Source organism: Coffea arabica, chromosome 8c (assembly GCF_036785885.1).
Source record: "Coffea arabica cultivar ET-39 chromosome 8c, Coffea Arabica ET-39 HiFi, whole genome shotgun sequence".
Lineage (NCBI taxonomy): Eukaryota > Viridiplantae > Streptophyta > Magnoliopsida > Gentianales > Rubiaceae > Coffea > Coffea arabica.
In genome coordinates this window covers 2,844,080-2,862,959 of record NC_092325.1, presented here as the reverse complement: position 1 = coordinate 2,862,959, position 18,880 = coordinate 2,844,080, and the positions used below count along the sequence as shown (strand labels likewise).

The 18,880-nt window shown below is 35.4% G+C and overlaps 2 protein-coding genes across 2 annotated transcripts; both read right to left on the bottom strand.

Moving 5' to 3' along the window:
- Positions 1–1,552: 1,552 nt before the first annotated feature.
- On the bottom strand, positions 1,553–2,630 carry LOC113707437 (abscisic acid receptor PYR1-like). Its single transcript, XM_027229772.2, has one exon. The coding sequence runs from the start codon at positions 2,518–2,520 to the stop codon at positions 1,831–1,833; it is 690 nt and encodes a 229-aa protein (XP_027085573.1). The 5' UTR covers positions 2,521–2,630; the 3' UTR covers positions 1,553–1,830.
- Positions 2,631–8,895: 6,265 nt separating this feature from the next.
- Positions 8,896–11,416, bottom strand: LOC140013768 (uncharacterized). Its single transcript, XM_072063859.1, has 4 exons — positions 11,333–11,416; positions 11,032–11,217; positions 10,314–10,508; positions 8,896–9,285 (listed from the first exon to the last, which is right to left on the bottom strand). The coding sequence occupies exons 1-4, from the start codon at positions 11,414–11,416 to the stop codon at positions 9,145–9,147; spliced, it is 606 nt and encodes a 201-aa protein (XP_071919960.1). The 3' UTR covers positions 8,896–9,144.
- Positions 11,417–18,880: the final 7,464 nt, after the last annotated feature.

Genomic DNA, 18,880 nt, shown 5'->3' with positions numbered 1-18,880 from the left:
CACACACACACACACAACCCCAAATCATCATCACATACCACCATATCATCATATGCTGCTAGAGGGGGAAAAAAAAATTGTACTTCGCACATTCCCTCAATTGAAGATAGATTCTTGAATTCCCATTGGCTTATGATCCAGTCAACTTTCTCTTTCCTGAGGTGCACATGACCACATATGTGGGCAAGGACAGGACAGGCACTAATAGTAGTGTTTTTGAGAGTACAACAATACCTTTTACAGAAGCCTCCAAACTATCACTGCCATCCTTCAGCCCAACTTTGCTTTTTGGCTTCTAAGTTCTAAGTTGGATTTTCTTTCTTTAGGGATCACTTTCCTCTTTCGGCTTTGCAGAGCAAAAGTGGATTCTTATTCCTTCGGAGTTTTCCTTGAGATGATACCCCCTATTGATACCCATATATACCAACTCTTTTACTCATGGCTCTATTATTAATTTCAGGATGTAAATATCTGTTTGTAGAGAATTCAGGAAAGAATATAGTAGTAGTAACAGAAGCATCCTTATCAAGTAAACTCGGATAAATATGGTAAGAATCTTTACTCCTTCCACCTGAAGTCCTACCTTCCATCAAGAAAGCCTCATCCACTATCTGAATAAGTTATAGGCCGTCGCACAAGCCATTTGCATAATGCTGCTAAACATTACTATATCAGATCGAGGTTTCGTTGCCAAAATCAACAAGATTGCACATAAATTGCCCACGTAATATTTTAGACAGGACTATATTATATGCTAGTTAATGCAAACGCAATATATATCCCAAAATTTGGCTTAGGTTAAAAAAAAGAAAAAGAAAAAGTAAGCAGTCTAAACACTAAAACAAAAAAACAAAAAAATTGCCTGCATTTTGTTGCTTATGTATGATAAGGGTAGCTAGCGTACATCCTTGTAGCTGCCACATTTAGGATTCGGCCAAAGCTCAAAGTTTCAAGTAGGCTTACCAAGAGAAGTCGACAAAGAGTCAAAAGAGTAAAGCTACAAATAGGCAAAAGAAAGAAAGAAAAAAGAAGAAGCAAAACAGCAATGTTTGAGGGAGAGGGACAATGTACTTGGAAAATTAATACATGGTCCTGTTGTTGATTGTTTCATGCTCAGAAGTCAGAAGAGATATTTCTTTTTTTTTTTTTTTTTAGCAAAATACACTAACGGTTCTTTGTTTCCACAAATTCATGGTGAGAATTCAATGGTCCCATTCTCGTCAATAACTTTCAAGCCCCTCATGAAGTAGGTTTCTTATCTAAGACTACCTTTAATGTCCATTCATAATGTGCACACGACATTGTAATTCACGATGCGAACCTTAGCAACAATATTAAAAGTTTAGTTGCAAGATGGAAAAGTATGTATGTTGATGGCCAGAAATTTTCCGGAATAAATAAAAATAAAAATCCCAAGTACATTCACCTAAGAGAATTTCAAGAAATCCAAATTATTTTTCCCAAAAAATAGATCAACTGAAAAATCGTCTTAAAAATTACACAAAATAAACACGTAGAACATTTCTATATACTCCTAAAGAAAATCTTAAAATGCCATCACGTTCCATAGTTCATTGATCATTCCATTCTTGATTGAACCAAAAGGTGTTTTACAATTTTGTGATCCCCACCTAAATTTTTGAGCCAAAAACATAAACTCCAAATTTCTTTTTCCTAATAAAAAAGAAATAAACTCAAGATCCCACATGAGAAATACAGAAGAAAAAAAAGGAGAAAAAAAAAAACCAACCCATTTTCATTTTTCCATTTCTTCTTGGACTTTTTCTTGGCATTCTTGAGAAATATTCACATGGGCCAAAAACAGTCACCTCATGACCTCAACTCACTTCCACCACCACCGGTTTGATGATGATCACGTGACATAGCTTCAGTCGCCGACGCCAACTTCTGAAGATTCAGCCTCACAACCGTATCAGCAAACAGACGCGTGTCCTCCTCCGTGTTCCCCTCCGGCACGTCAACGATATACGATTCCAAAACGACGGTCCAGATCCTCCCGTCACGGTCAAACTCATGGACAGTCGTCACCGACTTGTAGTTCCTCAACCGATGTTCGCCGCCAATAATACTGAACCCCGTGACGTGTCGGTCGTCGTCCAGCATATCCAGCCTCTCCGTACTGGTTGCAGCCGGTAATCCGGAGATGACGTTGACGTCCCTCGTGTCGCCGACCGTCATTCTGAAATCTTCTCTGACGCTGCAGCTCTTGATGAAGTGTTTATAGGTCTGAGGTTTGTCGAAGCGGCGCACCATGGGCCAGACGTAGCGGAGCGGCGCTTGGATGCGCTGGGCGAGTAGGGATGAGCAGTGACCTGAGTTGACTCGGTAGCTGTGGAACTCGGTCACCACGTGCTTGAGTGAGTCGAACTCGTCTTGGGTTAGCCCGTGTGGGACTGTTAGATGATGGGTTGTGTTTATTTCCAGGGCTTCTGCTGCTTCTTGCTGTTGATCTTCTTCTCGGTGCTGGCTAGATGAGGCTTCCGTTTCTTGCTTGTCCATTCCTAGGGAAAGAGAAGTAAGAGGAGAGAGAGAGAGAGGGAGAGAGGGGGCCTGAGAGAGAGAGAGAGAGAGCTTAGGGGGATTGGGGGGAGTTTATTTGTTGGCGTCTTTGGAGGGGGAATACCGGACAATGTAGGGATAATATAGGGATTTTACTTGTCAATTTGTTTAAGTTTTTTTTTTTTTTTGGGGTGTGGGGGCTTGGTTGAAATGGGAAATTGTGGAGTGGGGTTTTTTGGGGTGATTCATGGAGTGGAAGGAGTATGGGAATATAAAAAGGAAATATGGGATTTTTTTTATGGGAAGGAGTTGGAAAGTAGTGCCAAGTGACTTGCAAGTGGGGCGGACAGGGAGGGTTGATGGGTCCCTATGATGATGTGTAATGGTTTACAATCCAATGGAAATGGATATTTGGTTCTACTTCCACACAGTGTTTAAGGTTTTTGCAAAGTTGAGGGACTAGGAAAAGGATTTTTTAAAAGTTAAGGGACCATCTTAACAATTGTCTTTTGTACCTATGTAGTCAACATCAATGGTACATGCTTAAGAAAAGAACAAATGATAAACTCTTACTATTATTAGATGCATTGATATACGTAAAATTTAGAATTCAAATTACGTGTCGTATATCTAATAATAAAAAATAATAAAAAAGTATATACTGTTAGTATATAGAAAATTATAATCTATTATAATTTTATCATAGCAACATTTTCATAGCCTGCATATATTCTTATCATCTTTTTTTTTTTATATGTGACATTTCCATTAACTTTATTTAACACTAAATTATGATAGTGTAAAAGATTATGTGCAAAAAAGGTTTGGATTCATAACACATATACAAAACTTTTTTTTTTTTTTTTGTGAATGAAAATGATATATCAAGACTTGTGTAAAAATCTTATATGCTAATTGTGTTGAAAACAAATGGAAAAAATGTTTAAGCTAAGCTATTGATATGTCATAAATCTTGCCCTACTTGAAATTCTAATTTAGTGAATAAAAAAAGAAAATACAAGAAAACAAAAAGATGTGAGGAAAAATGATATAGAAAATAAGGAAAAAAAGGAGATAGGAAAAAAAAAAAGGAGAAACAATAAGAGTATGGGGATATTTGTATCCTAGAAGTGCACACTTTCAGGGGAAATTCCATGGAATACTTTTCAGTTTTCAAACAAATTCTCTTGGTATAATAGGCTTACAAATCTTGGGATAATTTCAGAAATCTTCGTTGAAGTTTTGGACAATTTTGTTGATATTACACTTACTTTCCCTATTTTGAGTTTCAAATGTAACAAAATCTGCCAATTTATCCAAAAAAAAATTCCCATAAAAGCTATGATATAAAGTATTGTCTTTCGAAATTATCCTTGCATATACTCATAAATTCAATTGAACTCAAAAAAGAACTTGAAAAATGCAATAAACAAGAGAAAAAGTTGATCTTAAAAAATTAATCATAAAAAGGTGACGAGGTAAATCGTCATTTATTTGGCACATTTTCAAGTTATTTTTTTAGTTCAATTTGTTTTATCAATTTTCTATATGCCATGGAAGGTTAATTTGGTGTCTTTTAGTATTTCATGTGAGTTGTTTATGGGGTTGGCGTTGTTATATCAATATTGAAATAAGAGAGGTAGATGTAATATCAAAACCTGCAAGGAAACCAAAAGGAATTGTCAGAAAGAGAAGTTTATGATTTTTTTTAGAGGTTTATTAAATTATGCCTTGAATCTATCAAGATTAGCTTTTCCTCGTCCTTTTGATCTTTTGTTTAGATTGAATAAGATGGAAAACAAGTTAACAACTTTGAACTTTTGAAGTTAAGTGGGTTTGAAGTCTAAGACATGTGAGAGAAAGCAATTTTTTCGATTTTTTGTAGAAAAATTACTGTAACAATTTGATATATATAAAATAAAAAGATGATTGGAAAATGTGTTCACGAAAAACGTACCAATTTTTCTTTGAAAAATTGCTTTCCAACAAAGCAAGTAATTTTGCCATTTTGTGGCTGAAAGTGACATTTTGAACGAAACCCTTGAGATAAGAACGAAATAAGTGGCAAAATTGAATGATCCAAGCGCAATTTTTTCGATATAAAAGAATGTTTTTGTCTTTTCATGTTCAGCATGCAAATCAAATTCTAATTTCTGAGTATCACCAACAATTCTTCACAACACTAGATATTCAACTTACAAGGTCGCACACTTTTGCCTGGAAATGCACATAACGGTGGGCTTTCTTGAACAACAATTTGGTTAATTTTTACTAATATTTTTCATGGGAACTAATAGTTGAAAAAGAAGACAGATAACACAACAATCTTTTTTGTGAGAAATTAAACTCTGTAACACATATCATCACATCAGAGTTAATACATTTCACTTTCATATCAAACAATATGGAAAAACAAATGTATACAAAATTAAGTTTTCACTAATACATTTCAGTTTCATATTTCACTTGATAACTGGATACAAAATTAATTAAGCTTGATTGATACTATATCTTCAGCTTAAGTAACTGAATATAAAATTAATTAAGTTTGATTGAGACTCTATTGTTCAGCTTAAGTAAGATTGTAGCACACAACATGAAATATTGATTGGAGTTTGATGAACATCTCATAGCTTATTTGTTCTTGTTTGGTTGAAAAATATCAACTAAACAGCCCGTTATCCACCCTAGATACAGGCATACCAAAGTCATTTACTGCACACAACCCCCCCCCCCCCAAAAAGGATCACAAATATCAAGGGTATATTTCCTAAAAAACATTAAGGGTCCGTTTGTTTCGGGTGAAAATACTAAAAAACATTAAGGGTCCGTTTGTTTCGGGTGAAAATATTTTCCTAATTTCCCGTGTTTGATTGCACAAAAGTTACTGAAAATATTTTCGTATGTAAAATATTTTCACTCATCTTATGAAAAACAACTTCCCTTCCAAACTTACTGAAGTTGTTTTCCGAACTGCATGCATCCCGCCTGTAGTATATTTCAAACTTACTGAAAACATATTGTAGTATGTTTTTTTTTTTAGTGTAAACAGGAGGATTCGAACCCAAGACCTCTTCCTTACACTCCCTCCCCCGTATTACCCAACCCAACCCAACCCAACCCTCCCCCTAGTATATTCAAAATAAAAAAAAATCTCATCATGCTCATTCTATGTTAGTAATTAATTATGTATAATAGGGACATTCTTTTTTAGAAAAACTTCCAGCAGTGAGAGTGCAAGATATATGTCACAATAAGCATTGCATGTGATTGATATTTGACACTAAATGGCCAGCAATTTGTTTATTGCTTAAGGAGATATTTTTTATTCATATATACATTTCTCCAAGATTTTTTAAAGTTAAACAATGAAATAAATTTTCTTATTTTGCATGGGAAGAAGTATGTAGTTATAATGTGTAGAAAGTAAAGATAGAGATAAAAGTGAAAATATTTCAAAAGTGAAACAAACACCAGAAAAATGAAGTAAGAAAATATTTTCAATAAGCTAACCAAACACTTGAAAATGATGAAAGGGAAATGATTTTCATGGAAAATTACTTCCACGGAAAATATTTTCCCAAAGAAAATATTTTACTTCCAAACAAACAGACCCTAAAGGTTTATTAGTTATAATCTCCACCTAAACTCCATGAATTTGTCCTTGGATCCAACATCAGAGTTCCACATAGGAAACACAAGATAAAAGAACATGGAACAAGAATCTAACGAAACCATGAACCCCTTGAAAAAAAGCAAGAAAAAGTAAAGAATCTATAATAGTTGGGGGAAGAATTATCCCTTTATCGTGATTTGAATTAGCATTAGTTCCTTTATATGCCGGTGGTAACTGAGTCAAGTTTTGCACTTTTGCCATCTTCATTCATTTATATACAAGTGGAAATGGAAAATTCAAGCCATAAATTGCTCCCTCATTAGCAAAAAGAGATCACTTTTGCAACAGAGAGCCAAATAAAAAAGCTGTCGACAAAGCAGGCGAGCTAGATTCTTTTACTGATTACGAATAATAAGCCCTTCTTTGCTGATGCTTTTGCAAGCTTTTGCCACCTTTTCCCATGGAGCATATAAGAAAAAGACAAGAGAATAGACATATAAATGACTCAATGCGGTGCTAACTTTAAAATGTTTTTAACTAACATATTTATGCGTTAAATGTGCATCTGACCTTTCTCGACCTCTTGTCAGCACTTCGGAGGTGATTGGATCTTCCTCATCGCTCAAACCAACGGCTAGAGTTGTGGCAAATATGGTTTGTATGGCCATGTATACTATGCAAGTAAAGTTGATAAAACACTAAAATTAGCCATTATGTGTAAGAATGGACACACTGAAATTGCAATCAGGATTGGCAATTTGGTTGCTGACTAACTAATCAAGGATGGATTAGATTAAACTTCTTTTTCTTGGTTTAAAAAAAAATCTTCTTTGCCCCTAAATTTTATCAACTCTGATTATCTACTCGAGAGAAGGTGCTAATAGATATTGCTCAAGTCTCAAATTTCATCCTTAGTAAAGTGGGGACTAGTGGGGAAGTTAAAAATGTCAATAACGGATGGAGGTATACGAGTGAAACTCATGCAATTGCTACCCTTTGATAAAATTCCTAACATGAATCGTTTTCAGCATTTCAATGTTTTATCAACAGAATAAATGAAGCCTACCTAGGGTAAGATGACACTTTGAGAGATTACAAAACACAAAAAAAAGGAGGGGGGGGGGGATGTGAATAGGGATATGGCAAAACATGCATATGATCTCTTAATTGTTCAACAGTTAAACTTATCTTGACAAAGAGATAACATGTCTTTGACAGTTGATTGTTGTGCTTCTAAACCATTTTCTTCCCTTGGAAAATTCCAAGTCTACTACGTAAATTAAATTCTTCTTTCCATATTATTCAAATCTCTTTCAGTCAGTGTCTCTCTTTTGCCAATTGCAATAGGTCGCCAGTCAAATAAAGCTACTTAAATTCCTCCAATCTCATACGTATCAATATGGGCTTGGAAAAGGTATATACGACTATTCTACTTGACAGAAAGGACTACATTGAATAAGTACATACATAGCAGAAAATTTGATATAGAGAAAGGTGGAGCTTGCGTGGTTCCCTCCTTAGAAAAAGAATAAGCATCTACATCATTCCACGATTTTTCCAGCTCTGCAAACCAATCTCTACCTATTAAATATAACTGATTAAGTTGCATCACTCTTTGAACTACTCAATTGTTGCTTGTTTATCTTTCCAAATTCGAAGGCCTAATAGGAAATATTAGAAACGTACATGCAAAGTTGCAAGTTGCAGCTAGGCCTACGATGCATGTATATTCTCTCACTGCTAGATATGGGATTTGCACTTTTTTGGGGGATCAATTCTTGTCCATACCTTTTTCTTTGACTTACTGACTGATATTAAGAGAGAATGTTGGCCGATGCAAAATGTTGGGGGTCATGCTTTAATGGGGTGATGCTGATTTTCTTTCTTTTGTTTGATTTCCTGTGTTATTTGTTGTGGTTGAGTCTAATAACAAAATAATTCTATATTAAAAAAACTTGCACATAAAGTTTGGCAGAAATTCAAAGTGATTAAATTAGACCTAATTTTTGGTGACGGGACGGGGAAATGTAAGGGTTCAAACACCCAAACCTGCATTATAGAGCCACATTGATAGAGTAGAGATGTGATTTCTAGAATATACTACAATGGTAGGATACCCTACGCTGTGATTCAGATCAATTTTGTCATTGCTTATTCTACTTTCTCTAATAAAAAAATTTTTTTTTTTGAGAAAATTTAAAAATGTCAACTAGCAGCATGGTGGTATGGGTTCTAAATGATGTCCTTAAGACATGGGATTTTGAAGCTAGTTTTCTTGATGTTTAATGATTTTGTAACTTGACTTTAGGACATGGAATGTGTATCTTAATTTCTGCATGTGTGTCATGAAAGCAATTTGAGGGAGTCACTAACTAAGCGTGAAGCAAAAGATAAGAAACATTATCTAAGCACTGCTCTCAATGGTGGAGGAGAAGAGAAGAATAGACTATTATAATCATCTAGCTTGAGATACAACGGATATGGAGAAGAAAAATGAAAGTAGTCTGCATTCGCTACGTTACATAGACTTCAAGAGGAATAATAACCCAAGATTTTCAGTTTTGATTTATAGTGGAGTAACAGGACTGATCGTTAGAACACGAGCGTGATGTAAATATAATTAAGCTTCAGATCAAGTACTATAATTATTATTTATGGTTATGATTTTTTGCGATGTGTTTTGTTATCTTAAGCGAGGAGTTGAGAGGTGAAAAACCCCACCCGTCAATTCATTAATTTAACTATAAAGTGAGTAGAGAGTTACAATGGGCTATAAATATTATAAACCTAGACCTAAAATTTAAGTGAACAAGAAACATAAATATCAAAGGATTCCAAACAACAGGGAATAACCTAATTCCTAAGTAAAAACCATTAAAATCTTACATAGTACTAAAACTGATTGACAAAATACTATATCAAGATAAAAAGACAAAATGCTTTTGAATGTTTCCTTTATTCATGAGTCTTGTTTCCTCCATCAAGCCTGCATTTGGTTCTATCGAGAATTAGCACCCCAAAATTTTCAGGTGTGGCCAACTTGGAGTCAAGTTCTTCTTCTTCCCTTTCCGGCCCGTTTTCTTGTCCCTGCTGCTTCCTTGGGGTTTTGGGTGCTGCTTGATTGAACTGGAAACCTTTAACTTTTGCGGCTGGAAAGGAGTTAGTAACTATCAGAAATGAACTATAGAACATGGAAAATTGTCAAAAATGCATTTACTTTCATTAGGGTATTTTATGCGGACATAAATTTATAAAAAAACAAAAATTCGTTCTTTTTTAATGGAAGAATGCTAACGCATCATTTTCCTTTTTTTTTTTTTTTTTTTGGAAAAATATATCTAAACCTCCTTTTTCTTTCATTTAAACCTCTGCAGCGTATCTCTTGGCAACAGAAATTCAAAGGGAAGCAGATAGTGCAAAGGCGAAAGTATAGTAGCGTGGACGCATGCTCATCCTTGCTTGAACCATCTCTAACTCTTTCACTTTTGAAACTCTTAAAGGCATTGTTCTCTATGGTTTTTGTCCACATTTCCAGGTGAAGCAATATATCTCTGATTGAAAATCATGTCTTAACGATGGTATATGCAACAAGGAAACGTAACAGATCCTTAATCTTGTTGCGCACAATTGGATTGTAAGACTGCATGATGTCTCCTTCTCAGGATACAGATACATAACAAACTCTAGACAATTCCGTTAACAGGAATATGATAGTTTGCGCCCTTTAAATTCATTACTTAAATTTCATTTTTGATCATTTTGGCCTGAGTAATATTTAGTTAATGTTAAGTCTTGAACTGGGATTTCATGATTAAACCTCAGTTCTTGAATATTACTGAGACGGTTTTGAAATATAATTGTTTTAAACCATCATCTAAGATCACGGTGTTGTCAAGTGCACAGTTAGCATTTAATCCTTACCATTCGACTATGGATTTTGATAAAGAGGTAAAAGCTTTAGGTACTAAATCGTCACCTATAAAAGCTTATGCCGCAAAGAGCTTGGACTCTTATAACATTTCAAGGGTGCAAAGCAGGATTATATTTGGTAGTTCTTAACCTGTCAAAAGCACTTTTAACCATCTATCAGAAATGATCTTCTCCAAAAGTTGACTATATCATTTAACACACTACACTGGGCGTCTTTGTTTGTATGCAGAAAGTGGAAGTATCGTACCTCGAATTCATGAGGTATAGTACTGATAGGAACTTGAGTCTGCTCTTTGCATTGAGGGTTCTGTTTGCTGCTGAAAGTTGGATATGAAGAAATCCTTTCTGTTTTGGATCCGCTATTGCTTGAAGATGATGCTCCCGAAGATGTATAAACGCTTGAACTGCACGACTTTCTGTAGCATTCAATTTCCAAGCAGAGCTGATGTAAATCAATATTATTGTTTGATCAGTATAAATGCAGGCCATAATCCTCCATTGGAACGAAAATCATCATACGTAATACATCTACGCCAAATAATGTTGGCAATCACATGTAATTCAAACAGATTAAGGTAAATCCCATGTTAAGAGAATTTATCTGTCAAAAGTCTCATATATCCACTGACAATTGTTCCAAGACATTGCTAAATTAAAAAAAAATGGTATATTTTCTTGAGAAAAGCAGATTATTTCGTGCCCTCAACATCAATCAATAAGCAGATCGATGAAGAAACGCACATATTCTTAGTGGGATTTCCAAAAGGTAACCACTAACAGTTCTAATCTGGGACATGGTCCGGATGCAACGCACGAACATATGTATATGATCAGCGGACGTAACTAGGCATCATTAGCAAGACAACGATGTATACTTCCACTAGGTAATTCGCATGCAGTAAACGACAAAAGAAGCTTTTACGTGAACGAAAAGAATGGAATTGAAGGCAACAATAATATCTGACCTGGACAAGACGATCTTCAAGAGATGCAATTCGATCCAACAATGAGCCTTTGGAACAAGGCTCCTGGATTGCCACATTTAGGGGCATAAAGCATCTTCCATCTAATCTGTCTGCCGAAGTGTTAGTATCATCTTTGGTGCTGCTCTTATTGGCCCACAAATTCTTTCTTCCACCTAAACGTTTCATCTGGTTTACAAAAAAGCAAAGAATGAATGAAAAGCTTATACACACAATTAGTTCCTCTTTAAGAGTTATTGTCATAATTATTTGTGGAGCAAAAACCAAACTGATAGTAACCCACAAGAGAACCCAGGCGATTCAGCCTTGAAAGAAGAGGTCTGGACACTTCAGTTTGTCCTTGATATTCATCTTCATCGTTACCCATTTCTTGTCAGTTAATTAGTTCCAAAAAAGAGGTTGGTTAAGGTTTTTTTTAAGCTTTTTACACTGCTAAGAGCTATAGAAACATGCAAACTAGACTTTTTCCAAAGATATGTAGCTAGAATTTTGCCGAGATTGTCACAGGTGTATATTTTTTGTTATTGACTAGCAGATTCTCCGTTACAAGTGTTGAAGCAGTTCAATTACCTAAATACTAGGATTATGGTGCTCTTAAAAAAAAAAATACTCTTGGATGGCTTGTTTGGAATTAAGAATCTATCCTTTGTTATTTGGTAACCCGCTCAAATTCACTTCAAATCCTTTGTCCTAAAATTAATATTCTGCCTTGTGTTTATATATATAGCTGTCACGTATATTGATGTATCGATAATTCAGGCAATCTTTGACTTGTTGACCGAATTTGTTATCAATTTGTTTAAGTTATCAAAGCATCAATACACGGGGCAGCTGTATAAATAAGGAGCAGACATGACAAAAGGTAATTTCAAGATAGAAAATTTGAAGAAGTTCAAATTGGCTTCTATTGTGGCTAACATAAAAAAATTTGCACATAACAAAATCTGCTCACACCCCACGCTTTTTAAATATGATTTAAACTAATTTTTTTTTATTAAACTCTCGGTTATCAAAGCAACCGTCTGACTAACACTATACCAAAGGGGCACTTAATGTCAGTTTTTTGGGACATAATATGAAATTCTTTGTAGACAATTCACATGAGCCGAGCGTTAAATATTTAAGCTTCAAAAAACAACAACGTTTTACTAATTTGGTGATCTAAGAAAAAAGAAAAAAATAAAACGTTCAAAATGTTAAGACATCATTCACATTTTCATGGGGAGCTTTGATTGCCAATGATGCCTTTGCTTAGACAAAATTCTCAAATTCTCAAACAATTTTAGTTGAACATTCCCATAATATTGGGAAAGCTGCTTTAGTTCTTAACGAAATCGATTTAATCTAACATGTTTTCAAGAAAATTCTTTGGGAGATTGACAAGACAAGATGGCAGGTGAACAACCCTAGCGAGGCTATGTTTGCATGGGTGCAAGTGTTAATTCTTCTTCCACGATGACACTGTACTTTCCGGTGGTTAGATTTTTTTTTTTTCAATCTATAATTTTTGTAACAAAAAGATAAATCTGAAAATAGTGCCGTCTTTAGAGATTATATGTTCCCACAGAAGTATGTTAGTGTACTTGAGATCCATTTTCTGGATGGGCTAAAAACTTCAAGAGTGAGTAGAGCATACTATTTATTATATTCTAAAGAGTTTAAGTTGGCTTAAAATGATCCATTTTCCAGATGGGCTCGAACTATCTCAATTTGATTGAAATTCTTTTTTCTCTTTTTTGAGTAAACACTTTGATTGAAATTCAATAGTGAGGTATTTCCATGAATTCACTTTAGAAAATGTCACTCTCAGAAAGATATTAATTATTCTATTTTAGAATGAATAATAAGTCACTTTTGACACCAAAGCAATTCATGTGCCAATATTCTAGCAAAGCATAGTCTCAATTTACAAATAAACCTAGTACATATGATTAAACCTAGTATATATGTTCAGGTGAAGATTTAACATTTGTAACCATAGTAGGAGTATGTACGTTTGACTTTGGCATCCTGCTGATCCAAATAAATAAAAATTCCAACTGATCCAGGAAAGAAAAAGGAAAAGAAACTAAGTTGACATTTTGTGTTACTACTCATTAGCCTTTGTATGTGTAATCGCATTTCTAGTGTCAACTAATAGCAGATGATTTACAGCCTCACAACAATTATTGGTATCTGTAGCCACTCAACTCTGGATGGCCATGAACCAATTGGCTGGATGGGTGTTTCTTGTAGGTCCTCCTTAAGTTCAATTCTCGGAGTGTTTTAGTTAACTTTAATTTAACTTGTGTTCAACTTTGACGTATTGACCAAAAAAAAAAAAAATCTTGCTGGCCAAGCTCTTACATATACAACCCGACCTGCCACCGTTCCTGACAGTTATATGCATTTTGCATACGGCATAATTTTGTTTGTATATGGTGGAACTTACTTTCAACAACATGTAACTTTAAGACAAAATTTTGTAGGTATTATACATGTTGTTAAAATTGAGATACAAGATGAAATTTGGATCGTACAATTTTTTTTATCAAATCTTGACCGTGAACTATCAGGAACCGTTACTACCCCTTTTCCATACGCAACCATCCATGATGATGGTACGCTAGTACTTGTGAAGATCACAGCTTGATAGCTTTATAATGACATCGACAAGGTTAACATGAATATTGGAACGAGACTCATGTACGACTACAACCACACATAAAGTGCCACTACAAATATTCATGCAGACACGCACACACTCACACTCTTACACAGGGAAATTTAAAAAAATCAGTGAAATATGTAAGTTTTGTAGAGACCAAATGCATAATACAAGAAGAACAAATGTTACCAGAGAGATGAATGCGTAACCAAGTATCCCAGCATATGTTGGATTCATTGACCATAATGTGATTTCATCTCCATTTTCCAATGAAAAGCCATGTTTTCAAACTCGGACCAGTATCGATTTGGTCGAACTCAGGAGTCAATAGATTCGATCCAGGTTGAATCGGATGACGTCATAAATAAAAATTATTTAAAAATTAAAATATTGTATGTAAAATACCTAAGAGTATGTTAATATTAATAAAGGTATATTCATATATATATATATATTTGATGTTTCAAATATGTTTAACAAGAAAAAACAAAGAAATTAGAACGATCAAATAGCAATTTATATTATTTAATAAATATTAAAAATTTTAGAATTAAAATTATAGACTTGATTGAAAAACGACATCAAATTTTAGGACAACATTTATAAATATAAAATATTTGAGATATATTAATAATTTTTAATAACTTAGGGGTCAAAACATAATATTGAAAATGTTTGACCTTTTTTTAAAAAAGACTTTGATTGAACCGGTTCTTCCGATTGCTTCGGTCAAACCTAGTCTTTGAACCGGATTTTTAAAAAAAAGGCTTTGACCAAATTTGACCAAATTTTTACTCATCCAATTTTTAAAATAACTCGGACAGGACACTTGATCAGTTCTCGATTCGACTGGTTAGACTGACCTGTCTAGTCCGAGTTTAAAAACACAGATCAAAAGTTGAATCCAGACTAGGCAACTATAGTTTGGCCTTAAGAAGTTCCTATCCACTGGAGAGAACTGTGAATCAATAGAATCCGTTATCTGTCAAATTAATTTAAGGGTCTTATCTGAAGACAACTATACACAAGATCTCAGATGGGAAGTTGGGAACATATATGCTGTAAGACGTTACAAATTTAGCTGAGAGGTCTGGGTGTCAACTAAGTGTAGTGCATTCTCCTCTTTAGCTGTAAATGGTGTGTATAACGAGCCATTTACCTTCCTCTCTGTGGGAAGTTAAACCAAGTTATTCTTTTAGTAGTTTCCTAATTGGTTTGGTAATAGTCTTTGTGTTTAGTCGGTTGGAAGCTAGTCTGGTCCAAGTCTTGTTTGATTTCCATTGTCAGTTCGGATTTGAAATAAGGAATTGGTATTCTATAAATACTAGTAGTACTGATGCATTGGGTTGTGCCGAGAATTAAGAAATAAGAATTGAGAAGTTTGTCTCCTGAAGCTTTTGCCAGCCTGCATTTCTTTCACCGCGCGTTGCTTGTTTGTTTTTCAATATTCCGCTGCCAAGTTTCTTTTGATTGTGTGAGATTTGTTTTGTTAGTTTTCTTGTGGGTTAATTTCTTGCACTCTCTTTAAAGACACCCCATAAAAACAACAACCCGTTCCAATCTGGCAAAAGAATAACACAACTCAGTAAGGAAAAGGGGACCAACACCTGTATGCAACAAAATGAGCAGTGCGTATGGATGTGGACGTGTCAAAGCCAATCTCAAGATATAAAAACAAAGCAATGACGGTTCAGTGAATGTGTTATATCCAATCTCCTGAAACAAAATAAACCAATAAAGGTTCACTTCATACACTGGGAGCTATTTGGAAGCAGGTGAGATGAAAATATAAGAAGTTCAATCCCACCAAGATTTCCTCTAAGAGCTAGATCGTAATCAACCAAACACTTCAATAAGGCCTTGTAGCTTCTGTAGCACAAATAACACCGAAAATGATCACACTTCCAACATGGTTCAAAGTTGTGGTGTGGTCGCGGCCTGGACCGTTATACATCGGTTTCGACATATCGGTTGCGGTATCAGCGAAACGCGAATTTTTGAAATATTTAATATTTTAAAAATTATAAAAAATATGATAAACAAAAATTATTTAAAAAATTAGTAAAAATAATAAAAATTCGAGCTGACTCGGGATGAGTCGAAGTGATTTGATGTGACTCAACCATTTCAACCATTCACGGTGACGTCTCGATGAGTTGAGTATCTCGGTATCGTTTCGTCACGATATCGTATCGGCCAATGCCAAGACGGTGACGACTCGGCCAAGTCGTCTCGGTTTCGGCCGAGTCTTCGAACCATGACTTCCAATGCAAGGCAACTATACGAAGAGGAAACATACTTGCTAATATCTTCTGCAAAAAAGTAAAGACCAATGCTATCGTCTTGGGGATAATATTTCTGGAACTGAGTGGGCCGTGCATTTGAGCGAGACACCTCCTCCAAAAGAAGTTTGTCAGAGAATTAATCCATGTTTAGCCGAAGATTTAACATGTGTAAACCATAGTAGAACTATGTACATTTGACCTCGGCCTCCAGTTGATCCAAAAAGGTAAATATATAAATAATCCAATTGATCCAAAAGAAAAAGGGGAAAAGAATCTAAGTTAACGTGTTGTGCTGTTATTCATTATTGCCTCTGTATGTATAATGGCATTTTAAGTGTCAACTACTAGCAACTGATTTACAGCCTCTCAACAACCATTGGTATTTATAGACACTCAAGTCTTGATGGCCATGCTCTTGTATATACAACCATCCGTGATGAAAGTATGCTAGTACTTGTGAACATCACAGCTTGGTAGCTTTATAATGACGTCAAGAAGGTTATTCTATTCACTAATATCTATTGGATCCTACAAAGCCCATTTGAATTCCACGTAGAGCTGCAGAACATTAACAACCAAAAGTAAACCTAGATGTCACAAGCAAAGAAGGTGCTCTTGTCCCTGGTGAATTACAGTACCTGAATTGCATGTCCTCTGCTTCTTAGTGCAATTTTCGGGCACAATTTATTGCAATTCACAAGTGTATAGCAATGGAGTATAAAATGCTCCTCTGGAGATCCTCTAGTGCATGCCCTTTGTGAAAATTATGCTAGTGAAGAGTTAATTCTTAATGCAATCTTCAGGCACAATTTATCGTCTTGAAATTCAGAAGTTTATAGCAGTGGAGTATAAAATACTCCTGTGGAGATCCTCGGGTGTATGCCCTCTATGAAATTATACCAGTGAAGAGTTCATAGTTTTGCAAAATGCAGAGATTTTTGAAGAAACAATCGACCAGCAGCAACGTATTAACATTCTGGGACATCAATTCCAGCAAATTCCAATGCTTAGTTTATCTCCAAGATACAAGAGTCTGGTTCTATATACACAAAGTGATCATCGATTTTGATTATAATATATTACTGCTATCAACACACTAAGCATCATATTCTCACATTTATGCACAACATGATAGAAGTTGCCAAAACCATAACTATTACAACTGAATGAAGTAAGCAGCAACTAGTTAATTCAGGGGTAAAGATTCAATAACATCAATAGTCTGACTTTCACAGTTCAAATGCATTTGACTCTCAAACTAAGAAGGTTAAACTCTTATTGCTGCCGCAAGAACACCTACCATAGTTACACACTACTCCTATTTCTCTGCCAACCATGATTCAAAGTCGCGGTCGCAGTTGTGGTCGCAGTTTGGACCGTTCCACATCAGTCTCGGCATATCGGTCGCGGTTTCGGCGAGATGCGAATTTTTGAAATATTTAATATTCTAAAAATTGTAAAAAATATGATAAATAAAAATAATTAAAAATTAGTAAAAATAATAAAAATTCAAGTTGACTCGAGATGACTCGAAGTGACTCGGTATGACTCGGTCGTTTCAACTCTTTACGGTGACGTCTCGATCTGTCACGTATCTCGGAAACATTTTGTTGCGGTCTCGTCTCGGACTAGGCCGAGATGGAGACGACTCGGCCGAGACGTCTCGGTCTCGGCCGAGTCTTCGAACCATGTGCCAACTATGAATGTATATACAAGCAAAAAACAATGACTAAAATCCATTAGAGCATACCATAGTGCAATCGCATTCAATCCAAATTATCATGCTGCAACTCCTGCGACATCACTTGCTGCTGCTGCTGGTGCACCGGCAACACCAAAAGGTGCTGCTGCTGCTGCAGCTCTGACTCCCCTGCATTCAGCCATCCTTTTGGGGAATCTAGCATCTCATGCCATGTGGCTAGCACTCCCTGCCATACACCTGACTCTCCATGCCATGGAAGTTGCTCTTCTAGCCAACCTCCTAGCTCCCTCTCTCAGCCATTTAGCACTATGCGTCATGCATCCAAGCCACCTTCCAAAGTATTCGGCTGACCTTCCCATATGTTTAGCAAACCCTTGCGTGTATACAAATCCTCCTCTACTGTGTTCAAATCCCCCTCACGTACGTTCAAATCTCTTTCTTGCTTGTGATCAGGTTGTGCAGTCGCATATTAAAGGCATTCTGGCTTTTGTTAAGGGCATTCTTGCAGTTGTTATAGGCATCCTCATACCTATTTATGGTATTCTCGCGGGAAATTAGGTTGTCCCCAAGCGTGGATAACTTCTTCCAATCATTTAGCAGTTGCTGCTCTCGTTCTCATAAATCATTGTTAAACTTTTGTAGTCGCTCCTACCACTCTTGTATAGGGATGTAATCGAATCGAGTCGAACTCGAGTATCGTGGTGCTCGAGCTCGACTCGACACTAAAATGACATTACTCAATCTCGAGCTCGAGCTTGAATAATTGTTCAAATACTCGAGATCAACTCGATTATGTTCGATTTTCTTGTGAGTATGATCAAGCTTGAGTCAAGTACTAAAGTAATTTGCAACTTTAGAATTATAAAGTAAATCAAGGATTTTGATATATAAAAATTTGCATTCACTCAAACTAAACCCATTCGGACCCTTAAAAATAGGTGTTAACATAGTTTTTTAATCTAAATTTGAAATTCAATTAAATAATGGACTGAATTTTGGCTAAGTTAGAATTAAATTGAATAAAATCCAACCCATTTAAGACTTTTAAATTAGCCAAACTCAAGTCAATATAGAAGAGTTTTCTTTGGGTTTAAATTTGGGGTTATTGAAACCCTCATTTGCAAAGCCCAAATGATAAAGTTATGTATTTATATAGAATTTGGTTGAAACAATAAGGTTAGTAAGGGTAATATAGTC

Bases quoted from the DNA above. Each gene is read 5' to 3' on its own strand.
- LOC113707437 (XM_027229772.2), bottom strand. From the start codon at position 2,520: ATGGACAAGCAAGAAACGGAAGCCTCATCTAGCCAGCACCGAGAAGAA.
- LOC140013768 (XM_072063859.1), bottom strand. From the start codon at position 11,416: ATGGGTAACGATGAAGATGAATATCAAGGACAAACTGAAGTGTCCAGA. The intron at 10,509-11,031 runs GTCAGATATTAT...GATTTACATCAG, and splicing joins TTGAAGATCGTCTTGTCCAG to CTCTGCTTGGAAATTGAATG. The intron at 9,286-10,313 runs GTACGATACTTC...ACTCCTTTCCAG, and splicing joins CTATACCTCATGAATTCGAG to CCGCAAAAGTTAAAGGTTTC.